This window comes from Schistocerca nitens, chromosome 3 (assembly GCF_023898315.1).
Source record: "Schistocerca nitens isolate TAMUIC-IGC-003100 chromosome 3, iqSchNite1.1, whole genome shotgun sequence".
Taxonomy (NCBI): Eukaryota; Metazoa; Arthropoda; class Insecta; order Orthoptera; family Acrididae; genus Schistocerca; species Schistocerca nitens.
Genome location: NC_064616.1, coordinates 248,846,644 through 248,868,114, shown reverse-complemented (window position 1 = coordinate 248,868,114; position 21,471 = coordinate 248,846,644). Strand labels below are relative to the sequence as shown.

Sequence of the window (21,471 nt, the reverse complement as noted above, 5' to 3'; positions counted from 1 at the left end):
CTCATAAATTCGGGATTTGCCTCGGATAGGCTTCTCAGCAACGGAATATGCCCTAAAATACACGGAGAAAGTTGTACATAGTTGCAGTAAACGTAATTTTCTCCATATTATTTAACTTTTTCGAACGTAACGTAGTAAATTCAGCAGCTGGTGCACATTTTCATATCAAGATAAGAAATATTCCATAGCTATAATGTGAACTCCATGTAGTCAAACCAGCATAGGACGATGAATCCTCATCCTCTGCCATCCATTTTGCATTACTGGTGGACATATTTGCAGTTGAAGGGGGCGTTTACTTATAGCTATACCGTCTGACAGAACAAACGCTGAAAAAAAGGGATAGGAAATATCGCGTCCAGTAAATTAGACGACTAAGTCCATGGTTTGATATCGTGAAAAAAAGAACAACGATTTTCCTATGACTTTTAGCTAGCTAAAGCTGTATGTATATGTGGTGTCCGTTCGGACATGTCCAGAGGCACTACATCGGTAGTGTGTGCCTATGTTGAGAATTTGGTTCTATCAGGAGGAGGGCTAGGGTAGTCAGTGCGGATGGGGTGACCACTGCGTCTACACGGCGTAGTGGACAGCGTATCTGCCGAAAAAGCAGGAGTCCTGGGTTCGAATCCCAATCTGGAAAAAATTTTGAACTTCCCCATTGATACAAATCAATGCCCGCTGGCAAATAATGTCTTTAATTCCTTTGTGTCTTAAATCCGTATGTATTAAACAACATCTGTATTAAGGCTGAGGTGCTTCGCGTTCCTGTAGTCAAACAGTGCAGAAAAACAAAGATTTTGTGCCTTTCTGTTGCAAGAAGTGTAACATTCATTGAAATATTTTACATGTAAAGTACACATGAAACAAACAAAATTTGTTGTATTCATACGATTCCTTTATAAACTACACAAAACTGGAACTCCTGTCTTAGTCAACATTTTCATACAGTGAAGAGTCTCCTCAGAATAATATTACTTATTTGGTCTTAAGGGCAAGAATCACCAAATGATGGCGCAAACACATGAAGCGAAAATCGCTGCAACACCAAAAAACTTGACATCTATGTCAGAGGGGAATTTGGTGCTAAATAAATTATCTTGGTAAGGAATTGTCTATAGTGTTAAGTATGCTACGTCCTCATACGAAAAAATTCCCAATTTATGTTGTACCTCCTATAGATCAAATTTCTTAAAAATCAATGGCCCAAAAACACAGCAAAAGAAAGAGTGCTGGTCATAGAGGTACATCAAGTCAGATTTGCTCCATAATCAGAACCTCCCTAGAAGCTGATTAACCAGAAAAAATTGGACGTTGTTACGGAGATCACGCGAAGTTACCCACTACCTCATACGCTTCTGACCAAAACGCGAGTTGGGAAAAAAACAATGTCACCTCGTAATATCTCTTTTCCAAGTTTCAGAACTGATAGAGGAAATGAAACAATATGCATCTGTATCTGACGAAAACCTCATCGACATCTGGAGGAGGAGGTACAAAGTGATAAGTATTGCTTTGATATGAAGACCAAACTCCCTAACGTTGTAGTTACGTTCATATAGATATGTTGCTTAAACAACTTTCCATGCACATAAGTGCAGAAGTAATAGCACCGTGTCAGTGGATATCTAAATAGTTCAATGAGGAGAGGAGTTTCATGAATTATCGACATAACTTCATACAAGATGGTTAGATGAACTTCTTGTGTATAACGGGCGATTAATACGTTTCCGTTCAAAGGCCGTACAGTCCAGAATCGGTATGCCATGCAGGCAAAATCGCAGTGAGCGTTGAGGCAATAGTCCCACCGACGCACCAGATTGAAGATAACCCTTTGGTAAAACATTGTGTCCTGCAGCATGAACAAATCCGTAGCTGTCTACTGCACATCCTCGTCCGAACGTATCTTCGACCCTACAAGGTCTTTCTTTAGGGGCCAAAGCCGTGATAATCGCACAGGAAGAGATCAGGACTACAGGGCGGGTGCTCGAGTGTCTCCCATTTTTTGTTAACGAATGGGGCTGGCCTCCCAGACCGACTGTCGTTTTGTATTGAATCGACAGCACGGAACTTTGCGCACCATTCCACAACGGTGGTATTCAACAGACATGCTTCCCCATACATATTCTTCATTCTCCAATGGATATCTACCGGTATTTGTGCTATGGCGACCAAGAAACGAAAAGGAGCACACTGGTCCTATTTGGACGCATTAGTAAGAGGCCTACTCGGAAAGTAAGGTCCGATCGGTCGCGATGTGGACCCCACAGTGAAAATTAAAAATATTTTATTTGCAACAGTTAGCTCCACCTTCCAGCTACTTCTCGCAATAGTCGCCTCTCAGACTGCGACATATGTCGTAGCATTGTACCAATTTTTCGATGCCCTCGTCACAATCTGCCGATTCTCTACGCTGATCTGCAGCTTGTTGTCTGTGCCAGAATGTTATCTTCCATAGCTAGCGGTTCACGTGAGTAGAGACGAAAATCAGAGGGACCCAAGTCCGGACTGTATGGTGGGTGAGCAAACACTTCCCATAGGAAACATTGCAGAAGCGTCCTCATAGTCCCTGCAGTGTGCGGCCGAGAACTGTCATGAAGAAGGAAACGCACAAGAGTTATGTTGTGTGGGTTGCATGAAAGTAGGCGAATCTCTCTCAGGCACTCATACATGGAAGGAGACAGTATTTTCTAGGCACCTTTACGTTCTCACTGTGCGCTCAGGACTGAAAAAAGCGATGGGACGCTCGACGAGCATACTAGAGACACTGACCAACAGATGTATGGAAATATTCATCGGGATTTCACTGTGTTTCTATTTCGCGATCGATCGGACCTTATCTTCTGAATAGCCCTCGTAATAACGTCACGTTTCCGCATTTTCCTCACTCACGTTGCAAAGACACGAATATCACACTAATCCTATGCCTAGTTATATACCCGGGTCGCAGTCGCGCTACGTTGTATAAACACCGTATCAACGTCCTCAAACGGAAACTTTTTGATCACCCCTCATATTATGTGAGGGCATCTTGGTATCCATGACACTTATCCAATCACACCACTCCAATGGTTGTTGATTTAGAAAAATATCTTAAGGAGATCTAACGGGGAAGAGAAAAATCTCACAAATATTGATCTTTCATCAGCTGTAAAACATGAATGAACTTTTTTGATAACCTCTATAAATATAGTGCTTTGCTGCAGAAATGAGAACAATGTAAAGTGAATAAACAACAGATTATTTTATAGACAGCAACAGCATGGTATTCTTTTATCTAGAGAGCGAATCATATACACAGAAGAACAAAAATCGCAATATCAAGTAGGAGACGTGCGAGATAAACGAAACTAGACAGCAACAGCATGGTATTCTTTTATCTAGAGAGCGCAATCATATACATAGACGAACAAAAATCGCAATATCAACGAAACTTGGTAGGCGTGTTTCTATATTTGAAAGATGAAGTCTGTCCAAATTTTGCTCCAGACGCATAAGATTGGCACTAGGAGCGCAACTGTGAAGATGCAAATAAGGTTTTGCTTTAAATACGCGCTCTGACGCTCGTGGGTGTTAGTCGGGTCATAGAGAAGTCAAACAGGCAGAGAAGGACCACAACACACTTAACAAGAAACAGGAGGGAAAACTGCAAAGTGTCACATTAAGATTCCAAAAACCATTGGGAAAGAAGAAAATTGCATTGAAGATCCAGCGGCGTAAGCCTTTGAGATCGGACGTAGTGCGTTGATGCTGGTCAAGAATGAATTTAAGACGAACAAGACCCCATTATCAGCAGCTCACAGAGTTCGAACGAATTCGTGTAATCGGGCTACGAGAAGCTGGATGTTCCTGCTGTGATATTGTAGAAAGACTTGGCAGGAATACAGCCACTGTACATTAGTGTTGCCAGTGCTGATCGCGACAAGTTACGGTCGCAAGAAGACCGGGCTCCGGGCGGACATGTGGCACTACTGAGAGTGAAGGCCGTCGTGTTTGGCGTGTGGCTGTGGCGCATCGCACTGCATCTACAGCAGCAATTCGAGCAGCAGTTGCCACCACGGTGCACGACGAATTGTTACAAATCAGTTACTTCAAGGACAAATCCGAGCGAGACGCCCTGTAGCGTGCATTCTACTGACCCCAAACGACCGCCGTTTGCGACTTCATTAGTGTCACGTGAGAGCTCATTGGACGGCGAGGTAGAGCTGGTTCTGCCTCGGTGCCAGTAATGGCCGTGTGGTGGTTAGAAGGTGGTCAGACGAGCCCCTGCAAGCAACCTGTCTGCAGCCTAGACGTACTGGACCTACACCTGGAGTTATGGTCTGGGGTGCGAATTCGTATGACAGCAGGAGCACTCTCGCGGTTTTCCCACGCACCTTCAATCCAAATTTGTACGTCAGTCTGGTGATTCGACCTATTGTGCTGCCACTCACGAGCAGCATTACAGAGGGTGTTTTCCAATAGGATAACGCTCGCCCACACATCACTGTTGTAACGCAACATGTTCTACAGAATGTTTACATGTTTCCTTGGTCAGATGGATCACCAGATTTGTCTCCATTCGAGCATATATGAGACGTCATCGGACGACAACCCGAGAGTCATCCACAACCGGCATTAACCGCCCCGACATCGACAGAATGCTACAGGCATGGAACTCCATCCCACAAGCTGACATCAAGCACCTGTACAACACAATACATGCACATTTGCAGGCTTACATTCAAAATTCTGGCTGCTACACTGGTTATTCATGCACTAGCATTTCACATTTGCTATGGTTTTTCTCGCACTTACATTGTCCTGAAAACTTGCAACGCTAATCACTTAAATGTGTTACCTAGACAAATACTTTCCCAAAATCTAATTACTCCACATTCTTTATTTCTCGGTGTTGCGATTTTACTTTCCATTAGTGTACTTACGTCGTCACAGATAACATTTTTGAAACGAGATGCGCTGACGTAGAACTCTACTATTTCGTCAACTACAGCGATACTATTCGTATCTGAGAAGCAGAACAAATTACTTAAAATTGGTCTGGCCGTGCAAGTGGAACTAAATCAGAAATTAAGCAAAAGAGCGAGACATAGTGACACTTGCGAAAGCAAGGGGCCCGACGCATGGGCACGCAGTGCCGCTGTACCGGTTCTCTCAGCTGACTCTTAAGGAGGCTGCCTCAGCGAGCCACGTTTTATAGTTCCACGGTCCACAGGGCGTTTCACAACACGTGCAGTCGCGGTTCAGGGATGTTAAACAATCCCCTAAATAGGACTGACACTCTAACAAAGATTCGCTGATGAGCCAAACCACGATGGCCCTGTCCTCAGCGTGATATTGCATACGGCGAGGTTCCGCTACCGTCACCTGACACCCTAAGAAAAGTACACTGACGGAAAAAATCCCTACCCCAATAAATAATTAATGTAGAGTAATCAGTTTTCAGGACAACATTTGTCTAGGTAACATATTTAACTGATTTACGTTGCAAGATCACAGGTAATGTAAGTGTGAGTAGAAGACATTGCACACGTGAAATGCTAGTACATAAATAGCCGGTGTAACCGCCATAATGTTGAACAGTAGCATGAAAACGTGCATCCATTGTGTTGCACAGTTTGTGGAACGGAGTTCCATGCCTGTTGCACTTGATCGGTCAATACAGCGACGGTTAATGCTGGTTGTGGATGACGCTGTAGTTGTCGTCCGATGATGCCCCATACGTGCAAGATTGGAGACAGATCTGGTGATCGGCAGACCGAGGCAACATGTCGACACTGTGTAGAACGTGATGGGTTACAGCAGAGGTATACGGGATAGCGTTATCCTGTTGGAAGACACCCCCTGGAATACTATTAATGACTAGCAGCACAATAGGTCGTATCACCGACTGACGTATGAATTTGCAGCCAGGGTGCAAGGGATAACCGCGAGAGTGCTCCAGCTCTCATACGAAATCGCATCCCAGACCGAAACTCCAGCTATAGTTCCGCTTTGTCTAGACCGCAAACAGGTTGGTGGGCTCCTCCTTACAAGCAATCGGCCATTGCTGACACCGAGGCAGAACCAGCTTTCATCAAAAAACACAACATACCTCTACCCTGCCATCCAATGAGCTCCCACTTTACACTACTGAAGTCGCAAACGGCGATGGTTTGGGATCGGTGGAAAGCACACTACGGGGCGTCTGACTCGTAGCTGTCCATGAAGTAACCGATTTGTAGCGGTTCGTTGTGCACTGTGGTGCCAACTGCAGCTCGAATTGCTGCTGCAGACGCTGTACGATGGTCTACAGTCATAGGCCGAACACGGCGATCTTCCCTCTAGGTAGTGCCGCGTGGCCGTTCGGAACCTGGTCTTCCTGCGACCATATCTTCCTGTAACCGCCGCTGCCAGCAATCTTGTACACTGACTACATTTCTGCCAAGTCTTTCTGCAACATCGCAGAAGAAACATCCAGCTTCTCGTAGCCCTATTACATGACCTCGTTCAAACTCAGTGAGCTATAATAATGGCGTCTTTGTCATTTTAAAGTCATTCCTGACTAACATAGACTCACTACGTCCAGTCTCAAAGGATAACACTTTTGACCATTACAGCGCTTATTTAAAGCAAACTTGATTTGCATCGCGTAATTTGATTTGACGTCATCTTTCAGATGTAGAAACGCGCTTACCAACTGTTGCCTCACGTAACTCCTACTTGGTGTTGAGATTTTTTTCCTTCAGTGTATATAAGCCGAGGGGAGACGTATGAGGAATCTTTCTTACGGTGGTACTTGCCTCAAATGAGGAAAGTCACTGATACAAGCGACTTTGACAAAGGGAGGATTGTTATCGCCCGATCTTTGGAAACGTCCATCTCATAAACGCCGCAACTGCTCGGGTGTTCGTGTACTTCTGTCTTGAACATTTATGGAGAGCGGTTGAATAACGGTGAAACCACGAAAGGCGACAAGGTGTTGGACGTCGCGCCTGATCACAGAAGGCTTAGTTCCGGAGGCTTGACCGCTCTGTAAAGTACAATAGAGGCAGATCTGATGATACAGTACAGCAGTGGTGCAGGCGTGTTTGAGAGGACACCGTTCGCTGCATATTGTTGAAGATGAGGATCCCCGTCAGACGATCCCTATGTGTTCCCATGTTGACGTAACGTCATCGTCAATTACGACTGCAGTGGGCAAGCATTGGTCTCGCGGTTCTAGGCGCTCAGTCCGGAACCGCGCGACTGCTACGGTCGCAGGTTCGAATCCTGCCTCGGGCATGGATGTGTGTGATGTCCTTAGGTTAGTTAGGTTTAAGTAGTTCTAAGTTCTGGGGGACTGATGACCACAGATGTTAAGTCCCATAGTGCTCAGAGCCATTTGAACCATTTTTTTGCAGTGGGCAAGGAGTCATCGCGACTGGATCCTTGCTGAATGGAAAAGTGTCGCTTGGTCTGGTGAATAACGTTTTTTGTTACAACAGGTCGATGGGCGAGTCCGGATACGTCGCCATTTAGGCAAAGGGCTCCTCGAAACATGTACCGTTGCAAGAACGTAGTTTGGTTTGAGCAGAAGTATGCTCTGGGGGATTTTCACCTGGGCTCTCATGGAACCTGTGATAGTAATCGAAGGTACCATGAAAGTTGTGGACTACGTGAAAATTATATTTGACCACGGTGCCGGCATGCTCCAGCAAGATAACTGTCTGTGACTCAAGACCAGAATTCTGCTTGCTGGTTTGACGAGCATGATGTGAACTAAGTTTGATGTGTGGCCCAGCAAATTCGCCTGACCTGACCCTAATGGAAAATATCTAGAACGCTATCGCACGCCAGCCCCGTGCCCACAAACCACCGTCCCGTAATCCATGGAAACCGAGTGACCTTTGTGTAGACATCTAGTGCATATCTATGGAGTGAGCTAATCTACTGCGCATGGTCTCAAAATCAAACTGGGTAGTCACTTGATTTTGGGGCGACGCTGCTTGTCTACAATTTGCAGTTATAGCGAAACTTGAATATTACATGTATCAGCCTTGTTTTATATACGTTGCTGCACGTTTGGGTTTTAGTAACGGCTATGATTCAGTATTGTCGTTGCTGTAAGGAGAAGTATGTGAAAGCAGGACCAGTTACTTTTCATAGGTATGTACAAAAAATGTATAGCTGTACGTATCATATTGGTATGAGGAACTTCGTATGGTTTATACGATGAAAACTATCGAGACGCAGTTTTATAAAGACTTGCATTGTAGAGATAATTTCTACGATTTTATGGCCATGTGTTTACGAGACAAGTGCTGGATAAATTTGCAAGTATGTTTGAGTAAACTGCCAGTCAGTGTATATATATTGGTGCTATCTTCATATACAGATAAAATTTATACATGACAGTCTGATTAATTTCCTTAAGTTTATGCTGATTCTCAAACCACTCTGGTGAATAACTACTTCTGCATGAGACAGCTTCCCATACAGTGTTACTGTAACGTAATCAAGTAGAACAGATTCCACGATTTGATTCAGCGCAATAGAAAACCTAAAAAAAAAAGTTGGCTGTCACTTCTTTTATTACTAGAAGATTCCAGCATGGGTCTTCGAATTGACGCGGCTTGAAAACCGAGAACGTTTTAATCATGTCTTCGAACAACTTGAACGTTATTGAGCATTCATGATTGCTCTTGGAGCAAAGAAGCATAGATGATATTCCCTGTCATCGTCTCAAATGTAATGCTGCAATTGTACAAACTTCTTTCAAAAATACTTCTTTCACATGTACCGTTTCGCAACGAATCGTCGCTTCAAGACAAGCCGAAGATGTTCCAACACCATACTGACTGTGGTTACTCAGATGTTGTGTGGGAACCTTCACATATAGTGGAATTTGCGTAGATGCCAATGAGTCCTGACGGATTGACATCGCTCGCCATTTAGGAAACTACTCTGTCATCAAAATTTTGTATTACTGCCCTGTTCCCAAAAATAAATGAACACTTTCACACTCCCAGCACACAGCTGAAGCTTTCCTTTGAATCCCATTAAATCTATGTGGTATTTTCACTGTTCTAATATTGGACTGCATCACTGAAAGACAAAATATTCCTTACAGTCAAGCGATTAAAATCCTTATCATATCTAACAATCGAAGTGGGATTAAAACAACACTGAAATACAAATTTTTCTTTGTTTCATCATTCACCGTCAGAACTCTATAGCAAAACTGAAAACTTAGCATGTTATACCGGGTTCAAATGATATATTTTGCACCTTCATGAAAAAAAATTTTCAAGGGAAAGAGCCTCCAGAGTAACATTTTTATATTACTGTGAGCAACACATACACTATGTGATCAAAAGTATCCGGACACTCCCAAAAACATACGTTTTTCATATTAGGTGCATTGTGCTGCCACCTGCTGCCAGGTACTCCACATCAGCGACCTCAGTAGTCATTAGGCATTGTGAGAGAGCAGAATGGGGCGCTCCGCGGAACTCACGGACTTCGAACGTGGTCAGGTGATTGGGTGTCATTTGTGTCATACGTCTGTACGCGAGATTTACACACTCCTAAACCTCCCTAGGTCCATTGTTTCTGATGTGACAGTCAAGTGGAAACGTGAAGGGACATGAACAGCACAAAAGCGTACGGGCCGGCCTCGTCTGTTGACTGACAGAGACCGCCGACCGTTGAAGAGGTTTGTAATGTGTAATAGGCAGACATCTATCCAGAGCACCACAGAGGAATTCCAACCTCCATCAGGATCCACTGCAAGTACTATGACAGTTAGGCGGGAGGTGAGAAAACGGATTTCATGCTCACAAGCCACACATCACACCGGTAAATGCCAAACGACGCCTCGCTTGGTGTAAGGAGCGTAAACATTAGACTACTGAATAGTGGAAAAACGTTGTATGGAGTGACGAATCACGGTACACAATGTGGTGATCCGATGGCAGGGTGTGGGTATGGCGAATGCCCGGTGAACGTCATCTGCCAGCGTGTGTAGTGACAACAATTAAGTTCGGAGGCGATAGTGTTTTGGTGTTTTCGTGTTTTTCATGGAGGGGGCTTGCATTCCTTGTTGTTTTGCGTTCGACTATCACAGCACAGGCCTGCACTGATGTTTTAAGTACCTTCTTAATTCCCACTATTCAAGAGCAATTCGGGGATGGAGATTGCATCTTTCAACACGATCGAGCACCTCTTCATAATGCACGGCCTGTGGCGGAGTGGTTACACGACAATAACAACCCTGTAGTGGACTGGCCTGCATAGAGTCCTGACCTGAATCCTATAGAAGACCTTTGGGATGTTTGGAAAGCCGACTTCGTGCCAGGCCTCACCGACCGACATCAGTACCTCTCCTCAGTGCTGCATTCCGTGTAGAAGGGGCTGCCATTCCCCAAGAAACCTTCCAGCACCTGATTGAACGTATGCCTGCGAGAGTGGAAGCTGTCATCAAGGCTAAGGGTGGGCCAACACCATAGTAAATTCCAGCATTACCGATGGAGGGGGCCACGAACTTGTAAGTTATTTTCAGCCAGGTGTCCAGATACCTTCGATCACATAGTGTAAGTTTCTCATCACCTGAAGTTATAACAATTTCACGTCGTCACTTGCTAATAATTATTTTTAGTATCACTTGTTAATTATCTTGCAATTTTAGACAATTTTTTTCCATTACGATTTTGTATGTATTCATCATTTCGTAACAAGTCATAGGAGTGAAGGAACACTCTAACAAAGCATAGCTGCAGAACAGCTTTCGTGTCAAGCGGAGTTTGTACGTTCAGATGATAAACGTTGTTTGTAATGGCTTCAGCAAATTTTTACAAGACCACTCAGTTGGTGACATTTTTACAATGAGGTTGTTTCACATGTTTGAGGTCCGCCAACTGCTTGACATCTATAGGTGACGGATAGTCCATACTTAATTACAGAGCTTCTCCATATAACAGTCGAAGCATTGAAACTGCACTATGTAATCGCCTACTTTAGGTCTAGAATATATAAAGCATGTCATTCTACCTACATTTGTGGTTACTTTTAATTACGATCAAGTGTGACTAGCGTAAACTGCTCTATGAAATTTTCAGAGACTAAGAATTCGTATCAGATTGATATATACCATGTCAAACTTTACAGCTGAGAGGGTAACAACTGCGTAGGTAATTGTTCGAGTTCATTCAGCAGTGTTCCTTTGTAGGCTTTAACTTATAGTTAACTGCGAGGACATTTCAAATAGTACACCATCGGCACTAGCTTACGACGGAGGATACAGTCAAAATTATAATGAAGTTAATTGCATATACCGATGACCTACCGGAATCTACATGAAGTTGAACTTGGTGAATTGAGAAATGTTGCTTTTATGCGGGGCTAGAGGAAGGGAGACCCACTAAGGCCAACAAAGAATTCTGATGACTTAAGCACTCTTTCTGAAAAGTTTGGTGACTTTAACACTTGAAACAATAATGATCTCCCTCCAAGCGATACTGAATAGCTGAATTTAAATTTGGAAATTTATGGTAAGGTCTTATGGGACCAAAGTGCTGAGTTTATCGGTCCATAAGCTTACACATTTCTTAATCTAACTTAAACTAACTTACACTAAGGACAACACACACCCCCATGCCCGATTGAAGATTCGAATCTCCGACGGGGGGAGCCACGCGTACCGTGACAAGGCGTGGCTACCTCGCGCGGCTCTGAAATTAACATTTGGTATTTATTTTATATGTAAATTCTGGTTCCATGCTTTGTTTCATCTGGGGTTGGATTCATAGCTTCCTCCACTAATAATTTCCTACAAAAAGGCAGCTGGAAACTGGCTCGCGTTCTTTGGATTGGAATTGAGAAATTAGACAAAGTCTGCTTGACTGACCTTGCTTCAACAGCAACACATAGCAGATGGAGTGTGGATAATATTTTGTTCGCTGCATCAACAAGCAGTGTCAGCTTTAATTACATACAAATCTCGGCGTTTGGGATACAGATGATACTTCTGATGACCATCTCTAGGGCTAACTTATAATATTCCGTATACTTTCCAAAACACTAATACAATTTAGGATATCGCATGTAATAAATAAAAACAATGTGTCACAGAAGTAGGGAATGGTGGTTCCTAAAACGTTCGCGTGAGCACCAGAACTGCAGCATAAGTCAGTCATTTTATTTTTACGAAGAAACCTACTAGGAAATTTCGTCATTATGAACGTTTCAGTAGGGGCAACATTACCGAAGAAAGTAAACAGACGAATGTCATTAAAATCTTAGGTCTTAGAAATCAACACCACCTTCCTTAGATCAAAATGATAAATGGGTGCTTGTATTGAATGACTTGTGTACCACCGCTCATAGTTGAATAAAAAAATTTAAAGAACATGAATTCGTAAAGACAACACAATTACAAATAAGCTCTTTAAATAAAGAAAATAATGCTAGAATTAGATTGTTTCTTTCGAAAGACTGAAATGAAATAAGACACAACCCTCATTCAGCCCTGTACAGATTATTGGTTATTCTGCATGAATTAACAACGAACGTATTGCTCTGTTTGGCGAGGTGTATGCATGAATACTAACGTACAACATATTGTTGCGGAACTGAGTTATGAGATGAAAGTAAAATGGATTACCTGACCAACGCTTTATCAAAAAAAGGTCTGCAGTACAAGTCTCAGTTTGCACCTGTTTACATATGTTTCAAATGTCGACAGCAGACTCAGTTCACGATGGCAGTACGGAAAACAACATTCATCTGCTACACGCGTATCGTCGATCACTGCGCAGAGATAACAATTAGCATTCCGTCCCTGGTAGTTTCGACAGTTTTGTATTACACCCGTTGAAAGTTAGAATTTTCTTCATTTCTTCTCTGTGAATGTATGGTCCTTGTCTCGGTAGACGAGCTCGCTAACACACGTTAGTTTAATGGTGCCCGATATGCAGACGGCCGATTGTAGAAGATATGTTCATCATTTGACCGGCAGGGAGAAAAACGTGGTGCTGTGCCTGTCCTGATTTCTACTCTAATTTTCAAACCTCGTCGCAGTTTTTCATGAAGTGATGGCGTATGAAGTTGTTGATGGCAGTGCGATAGCCGGAAGGTAAAGTTAACTTCGGCGTCCTCCTCTGTGCTGTTTGAGTGGAGCAGGCTGCGTATCGCCACCCTGATTTCCAACTCCACTATTTATTTACTTCTATAGTCACACGTACCAAAACAAACGACACACTAGAACGTGCAAGCATCCACTACAGCCACCTGCGAGGCACAGATTCACACGTGAAGCACTACAATGAGAAAAGAAGAGAAACTCCACGAACACCAATGAAATTGGGGCATGACTATTGCCTTTAAATTATTGACTGGCTAAAAATGTGTGGTACCTTTTGCTTGACAATTTCTCAACAGGTTATGTTGCCTCATTAAACTCAGAGTTCCTACAAAAGGCTTCGACAATTAATGAAACTGGTTCCTTTGGCTACATGATTGGATATGTCCTTTCAGCCCAACGTAAACCACAGACATCATAAAGAGACAGACGAATCAAACTTATCAAATCCTCAAAGCTTGTTCTGTCGCAGGCATCGTATTCATTAGTCACCATTCTCTCCAGTTCGTATTCGGGCAGACTTATTTATGAAGGGATAAAATCTACAGAGCAAACATAAACAAAAGTGACTAATTGCTCGCTCGAACGTTAAATATTGCTTCTACCTTCAGAAAAGGACACACAGCCACACGTAGCATTGCGAAGTAATTTAAAAAATTCATTGGGGTTTGTGGTAAACAATCTGAAATTTTGCAGTTGAAGTTTTCCGGACTCTTTTTGAATCAATAAATGCATCGTAAAATCAATTTGTGTATCTAACCATTTCTCAAAAAAATTTTATGGGTATCATTTGTACAGCTGTTGCTCTGTACTTACCGACAAGACGAAACAGGTTTAGTGAACTTACTCGAGGAAAATTTTCCGTACAAACACATAATAAAATGTCTACTGTTCGTCTTCGAGCACCCTGTACAGCTTCATTATCTGTTATAAGCGCCAGTTGCCATATTATGGCAACCGTGAAGATAAACATCGCTTTAGTAAATGTAATCGCGGTGTGTTTTCCAAATCTTTTTGAAAATAATTACAGACGGCGATATAGGGAGCTACATAGTGGATCCATAACTCTGCTTCTCTCGTGCCGTGCACGGGCTGCAGAGGTTGGCGAGAGGAACGCGAGAATATAAAGGCCAGTTGTAGCTGAGACCAGGCGCGTGTCATTCTGAAGGATATCTGGTTGGGAGACTCGTTCTAAACGAAATGCGCATACATTACGTCTGTTAACTGATGCATAAATATTGTGTGCGTTTATTATTCGTTCTTAAAACTTTTATTAATGTTACTTTATTAATTTGATTGTAAATTACTAACAATGTTGGGCGGACAACGAATTATCAAAGGGGGATCGGAGTGCAATATACAGCCACACTAAAGCTGATCGCTGTTCGCGGATATTATTTCACGAAAATAATCTGCGCCGTTGTTTGACGTTTAATGCTTCGGGAACCGTACAAGTGTAATTAGGTGGTGCAGATAAGACAACTCTTTCTATGGCACAGGAGCACGATAAATCAGTCAGAGAAATTGACGTACGTTCCACATGGAAAGGAATGACTAACACTTTTGTTGTTAAATAATGTGACTACAGGTTGCCACCCGAAAAGAACAAACTACTTTGCCCTCACATCTTCAAAATGTAGTTTGTACTGTCTTGAGAGTACCTATACTGTGGCACATATATGTAGACTTCGCACTGATTACACGTCTGATGAAGGAAGGAGTATGTTTAAATTGTTTCTGCAGCAACGTTTTTCTTCCTTACACCTTTACCTACACAGGTTTCGACACCTTTCTGCCATCACCAACGGGCTCTTAGTTTATCTGATGTCTGAAAAATCAAACATAGAATTGAAAAATAGCAATTATTATGTGCTTAAAAAACATAACTGTCGTTTTTAAATTTGTTTTTAAATTTTTAGACATGAAACACTGTCATTATGAAATGTAAACTCAGAAAACACGTATAGGTGAATGTGTAATTTCCTATTATTGGAAAAACCATTGGCTTTCCCTCCAGTGATTAATTCTGCAAACATCAATGTTAGAGAACAACACAACTCAAAGGGGGATCATAGCTCACGGAGGCAGAGTTGAATTCGCTCATTTAATTGCAAGTTAAGGGTACTGCTCAGACACTTTTATTATGTACTGGAAATTCAGTTGCGAAGATAGGGTACTGCTTCAGTCTGACTGGCCATTGCCAGGGTTAAATGAGCTGCTCTGGCAATAGCCTAAAACTGTTAATGGAAACCATGAAATTTCTAAATCGGGATGGCACGTTACGACTTGAATGTGGCTCAGCCCGAGATGACTAATCACTGTTAGCACAAGCACTTTAGCCTAATAGAGAAAAGATTGATAATGTGTTTTTGTCGACTTACCATTGTAACAAGTGTTTGCAGGAATAGCTTTATTTTGTGATACTTGACAGACTGATACAGCGAGATCCATGCCTACTACACACCGTAGGCTTCTGTGATTTTTTCGTTTGTGTCTCAAATCGTTTCACACGAATGCTGGAATGGTTTCTTAAAATACCATGGACGGTTCATCCCTCTCGTCACTATCACTCCTACAGTCCTTTTAGAGCACAGACAGCGTTCTGTATCAAGTGACGCCATTGCTAATACGATGACGTCTCACCTTCCTTAAAATTACTTGATTCAAAAGTTCTTCCATTCCTTTCTCCTTCCTATTACGACCTGGTGCATTTACGAAAATTGAGCAGTGCATCGTCTGAAGAATCCTGACCAATGTTAGGTACCGATCTCCTTTCTTATTGTAACTATTACAATACGAAAAACTGGCAATGACAGTTGATTTCATCTTAGAAAACTAAACGTAAAACAGATCTTGGTGGGGCAGTGATAAACCATTATATTCCGGAAGACTGAGATTTAAATCCTTGTGCGACCGTACGATTTACTTTTCCCGTGGTATCCCTAAATTACTTCAAGTAAACCGAGTCCTTCCATACCTCCTTCCCATATTTTTTCAGAAACTTACCTCAAGCAGTTTAGAATGTTATTTCTCATGTGACTTCAAAAATTGTGAAGTAATGGTGCGTAATTCTTAATTAGTTTCAAAATCGTATGGTGAAAACACTGCCCTTAATAATGTGTAGAGGATAAGAACACACAGAGAAATTCAGATTAGAGCAGGCTACAGAATGACGAAATTTTCCTGATACATCCGAATGGACCGTTCGTCCTACAGAATGTCGCCCATGTCTTGAGTATAAACCGAGGAAAGCGTATACTATAGCAAATGTTATGCTTCAAGACTATTTACGTTAAGTTACATGTTCAACGAATCCAGTTTATTTGAGCATTCGGATGGCGTTTAGAACTTCTTGTCCTTTCCCTCAGCAGTTTCAGTCATGTGTCATTATGGCTCTTTCAGATTTTTTTTTAAATTCTGACTTTTAGCAGTCTCTAAAATTGTCAATAACTGGCTTAGGGTTTCTAACTGTTTTTTTTTACTACTAACCTATAACAAAATTGGGTCTCCATAATTACATGACATTTGACCGTTTTGGACAGCTCGGTGATTCGGACCACAATGACAGATTGCAATCTTGGACAAATTTCGACAGTCCACTAACCAAATGAACATATTAAACATAACTTCTCGTTAGCGTTTCTACTCCGATGAGATTCGAGCTCTGCCGGTGACTTTAATTTTTTGGTTCTTTAGCTGTCTGACGTCCTTTCTTATCCACCTGCAGTGGATACTCGCAGTGCCTCAGAGCCTGCTGACGTCTAGAGAGGTCTAGAAAAGCACAGGAGTAATTCAAGGCAAGCAACATGACTCCACTAATCCCCAGTCAAGAGAGGTGATGCAACTGATAAGGCACAGGAATAACATGCAGAAAGAAGGTGGTTCAAGCTCCGCTACGGTAATCACGATTTAGTTTCGCGAATGCTAGATGCTTCTTTAATGACGAGATGATCATGTACTTCGAAAAATATTTTATGTAAAACAAACATCAGTTCTCAGTTTTCAGGTTAAACAGATGCTAGATTAATTCTTCATGAATCACTCACTTCCTGTAATATCTGGGCAAGGACGATGAAGTCGTTAGAGGCGGAAGTATCTGAACAGAGGCTTCAGTTTAATGTTAAGTACTCAAACTACAGAAGCAACTTTGTGATTAATACTTTGCATTAAGAGCTACGTTAATAACAAGAAAAACATCTCAAAAATAACATAATTAATCTGTAGAAACAATAACAATTTCTTTGAAATCAGTACTATGACTATATTTTCAGTAAAATGCCACTGAACTTTGGATTACTCAAAAGGCAGGTTGATACAAGTTGTTGACATATTCTTCTCTAAAAACAAAGCTTGCGTCTTTGTAAATCAGCCGAATGCCCGTTTCAGATTTTCTTTATAAATTCATTTAGCTTCCGCCACTGTTAAAAAAACTTTATTTCAGTGGTTTTAAAAAAATCCTTATGTCCAGTAAGTTCTTCACTCATTCTGTCTCTTTAGTATTTGGTCCAATGCCTTCACTTGTTCTCTTCAAATTGCTCTGAGCACTATGGGACTTAACATCTATGGTCATCAGTCCCCTAGAACTTAGAAATACTTAAACCTAAGTAACCTTAGGACAGCACACAACACCGAGTCATCACGAGGCAGAGAAAATCCCTGACCCCGCCGGGAATCGAAACCGGGAACCCGGGCGCTCACTTATTCTGTCCCTTAAGTATTTGGTCCAATGCCTCGTCTTGGCCATGTGGAAAGGCAATTTAGATTTCAGAACAGTCCAATGCGGAAACACAAGAAATAAAAACATAATATAATCAATAAAGGAAGATGTGTAATAAATGTAGGAATATTTCAGAAGTCTTCTGTCATAAACAGAGCGTTGAAAGAAAAAAGACAGATGAGGATGAAAAAATGATTGTTCATTTTAAATAGTTTCAAACGGATGTGATTAGTAACAATGCCTGAAATATGTATTTTTACACTTACTGTCTGTAATTTGTCTTAGAAACAGAGCAAGCTGTTTCTGCATAACGGAGACGCAATCGGCTATTTCTTGGTTAGAGAATTTAATAATCTGATTCAAACTGAGATATTCTAAGACTGGCACGTACTACTAGATTTCAGTAGTTACTATAATTTTAAAATTATTATTCGGGTGTCAGATTCATGTCGTTCCATGATTTTCAAGATTTACGACCTCTCTTTGCCATGAGCGCTTTGAGCCAAGTTGTTGATAAGATCGTTGCGCTAGTTTTGATTCTAGCTCGCCATATGCGCCTGGCTCTGTGAGAATGACTCGTACCGCAGTAACACTAGTGCTGAATATAAAAATATATCATTTTAAAATACGACACCTTCAGCCACACCTTTCGTAAAATTTATACCTGGTCATGTTAACTGTACCACAAGCTTATTTCGTTATTAATTACAGAGTGACGCTACAGATTATACCTGCATGCACTGTTGTAGTACCCTGTGAAATGTTGCATGTAAGTACATAAATAAGCACGATTACAACAGAACGAAATCATACAAAGATATTCCTTCAGTCAGTATGTTCTTTTAATCACAGTTAATTTTACCAGGCAATAAGAATTTATCAGATAGACTAAAACGTTTTATATGTACATGCTCTTGAAATCGTAAAACAAAAACTGGAAGTGAGATACTAAAGCCTTGTTGCTAACATAAGGAAAATGAAAAATAAAAAACACGCTATTTTGGCTCTGGCTATAAAATTCGACAGCTATTAGTAATGTATATTGATCACGTTCAGAATGCCCCGAATCACCAAGTAAACTTGATTGTAAATAAGTCCTTTCCTCATAGGTACATTCCCATAAAGAAAGAGTTCCTCATTTCCTTACATGTATGTCTTGTCTTTCAGAAATCTTGAGTGGCTTATGCGATAACAATAATGACAAAGATGACGACAGAGGAATGAAAGGTAAGTTTCTAACTGTAGGTTTCTATTTTTATCGCATATTAAATCAAAAGAGCCGCTTTCAAATTTCTGCTAATAACATACTTACAAGTAATTTCCATGTAGTTACAGTGAAATGTATGTAGCAGTCATTTATAACAGTAACGATTTAGGTCACATTACTAAATTGACCATTATTTTATTTTAAAACCCCCTCATGGCAACTATAAGTACTAGAATTTTTCACTATAGTTTCCATTCGAAAGCAAGGACCATCGTATGCACATTCATATTCTATAAGTAAATAGTGTTTACTGCAATTTTAAGAGCTATGTTATATTCGCTGTAGCTATTCATAGGTCACCAAGGGACTGAAGAATGCGTCTTTGCAAACTTCATTAACAAAGTTTATCAGTATTTGAAATTGCCGAGAAATTGTGTTGCAGTTACGAATAGTCGGTCTTAATAAAGAATTATCTACCAGCAAAAATCGAGGTGCTTTATTTGCTCCAACCGACAAACCAGAAAGTCAGTTCATTCCCTGCATCGCAGTGTACCAAAGAGTTAATTCAGCAAAAAGCAAAATTTCTACTTTATTCCAAGAGCGGCAAGTATACAGACAACAGTTACAAATAAAATACGGATCGACTAAAAATACAGTAAACGTTAATCACTTAAATAAGTGCTCAAAACTATATATTTTAGTCTTAATTGCTTTTCGTCAGTGTAATAAATTATGTGCCTTTTCAAGGAAACAATGTTCGACGTAGTGATATGCATAGCAACAGCTTTCATTGCTACAAACCGCCTATAATTCCTCGCCACAACAAATTATGCAGTATCTTTCACTCGGTAAGGCGGCTGAAAGAAAAGTCTCTGCAGCAAAAGTTGTAATAATATCACTCGTATTTAATTTGCTACGCGAATATCTGCATGTCTTGTGTATCTACAGATAACTGCAATTGTTACTGTCACATTTGTGCTCAGAAGTAACACTCGAAAAGACCAACTGTGATACTATAGTCCAGTTATCTGTTCAGACACGTGACGAGTCACATCGGTAAGGAACTGGAAAAAACAGGAAAACGAGACTAACAGTAGTGAGCTGTTGTTACAACTGGGAGAGAAACGCAGTCCGTTTCCTCCATGTTAAATTTACTGTTTCCTTCTGCGGAATTAAAGTCACCATTGCACTAACCTCACCGCTAAGTTGTAAAGACACCGTTTCTATGCCGCAAAAATAATTAGAAATGTGTGTAAGCAACTACATACGTGTCCCCTCCTCACGTCATTTTTAGACAAGTTACAAATTCATAGTACTCAGAAATATAGAAGACGATAAGTCTGAAATTTCTCAGTAAAGAGCGCAGAATGCACTTACGGTTGTGAAAAATGCGACACGATGATGGATGTGTATGACTGTTCAAATGTTCAAATGCGTGTGAATTCCTAAGGGACCAAACTGCTGAGGTCATCGGTCCCTAGACTTACACACTACTTAAACTAATTTAAACTAGCTTATGCTAAGAACAACACACACACCCATGCCCGAGGGAGGACTCGAACCTCAGGCGTGAGTGTATGACTATCGAACTTTATTCCACGAATTAGTGTACACGGACATAGTGCCTTGGAATTTAGGAGGGCTCGGATATGTTTCTGTGGTATCTCCCTCCGTGTGGTTTAATGGGAGTCCACAAAACATCAGTATATGAAGTTGCTAGACGGATAGGCGCTATTTCTGGCCCAAAAGTGTGACCATTTGAGTTCAAATTACCAATGGAAAGCTCAGGGTGTATCCCATTGGCGGCCTCATCCAAGACGCTTGGCGTCGGGACTCCACATCGCTCGACAAGTTAAGCTGCCAGATTGCGATTACTTTAACAGTGTCTAGCATGATCGGTGTAGGACGGATTAAATACTACAGCTTACAACTCACCACCCCAGTTCATCACAGTCTGGCTCGTTTTTGGTTTCTGGGTAATGGGAAGCACAACCACAGCATAGGTACCACCAGTACGGCCCGACAATGCGGACAGATCTATACGCTCCAGGGTCGTAGCAACGTTGTGGACGATGCTGCACAAGCCGTCACGGACGTGTAGACAAGACAGCGGACATCACGTGGCTGTGGACACATTGTGTGCTCCGGTGCCTGCTCATCACAGAGTACGATTCTCGCCTGTCCACCGATTCTACACACACACCACTGTTGTACCATCACGCCCTCTGCCAGCTTAACCGTCACGGTATAACCAATCAGCTTTTCGAGGACCGAATATTTTACCCCTTTTTCATTCCCTTACACATTGCGTCGCTCCCTCTGATGTCTATGAGGCATGCCGTCACTTGACATATGTTTCCAGTTTGCTTTTTTACCTCCTCACTCGCTAAACTTGATATAACACTAAGCTCTCGATAAGAAAAGGGAGGAGACTACGTGTGGGTCATC

General features: G+C 41.7%; 1 protein-coding gene across 8 annotated transcripts in view; it reads left to right on the top strand.

Annotated features, from left to right (window-relative positions):
• LOC126248210 (nuclear factor 1 X-type) overlaps positions 1-21,471 on the top strand; it is a 601,762-nt gene that overhangs the window by 332,245 nt on the left and 248,046 nt on the right. For 6 of the 8 annotated variants that reach the window (XM_049949026.1, XM_049949027.1, XM_049949030.1 and 3 more), the window contains exon 5: positions 18,984-19,043. The exons of the other annotated variants lie outside the window; for them this stretch is intronic. In XM_049949026.1, coding sequence (XP_049804983.1) covers positions 18,984-19,043 — 60 coding nt within the window. The remainder of the gene's footprint in view (positions 1-18,983; positions 19,044-21,471) is intronic. 8 annotated transcript variants of the gene reach the window in all.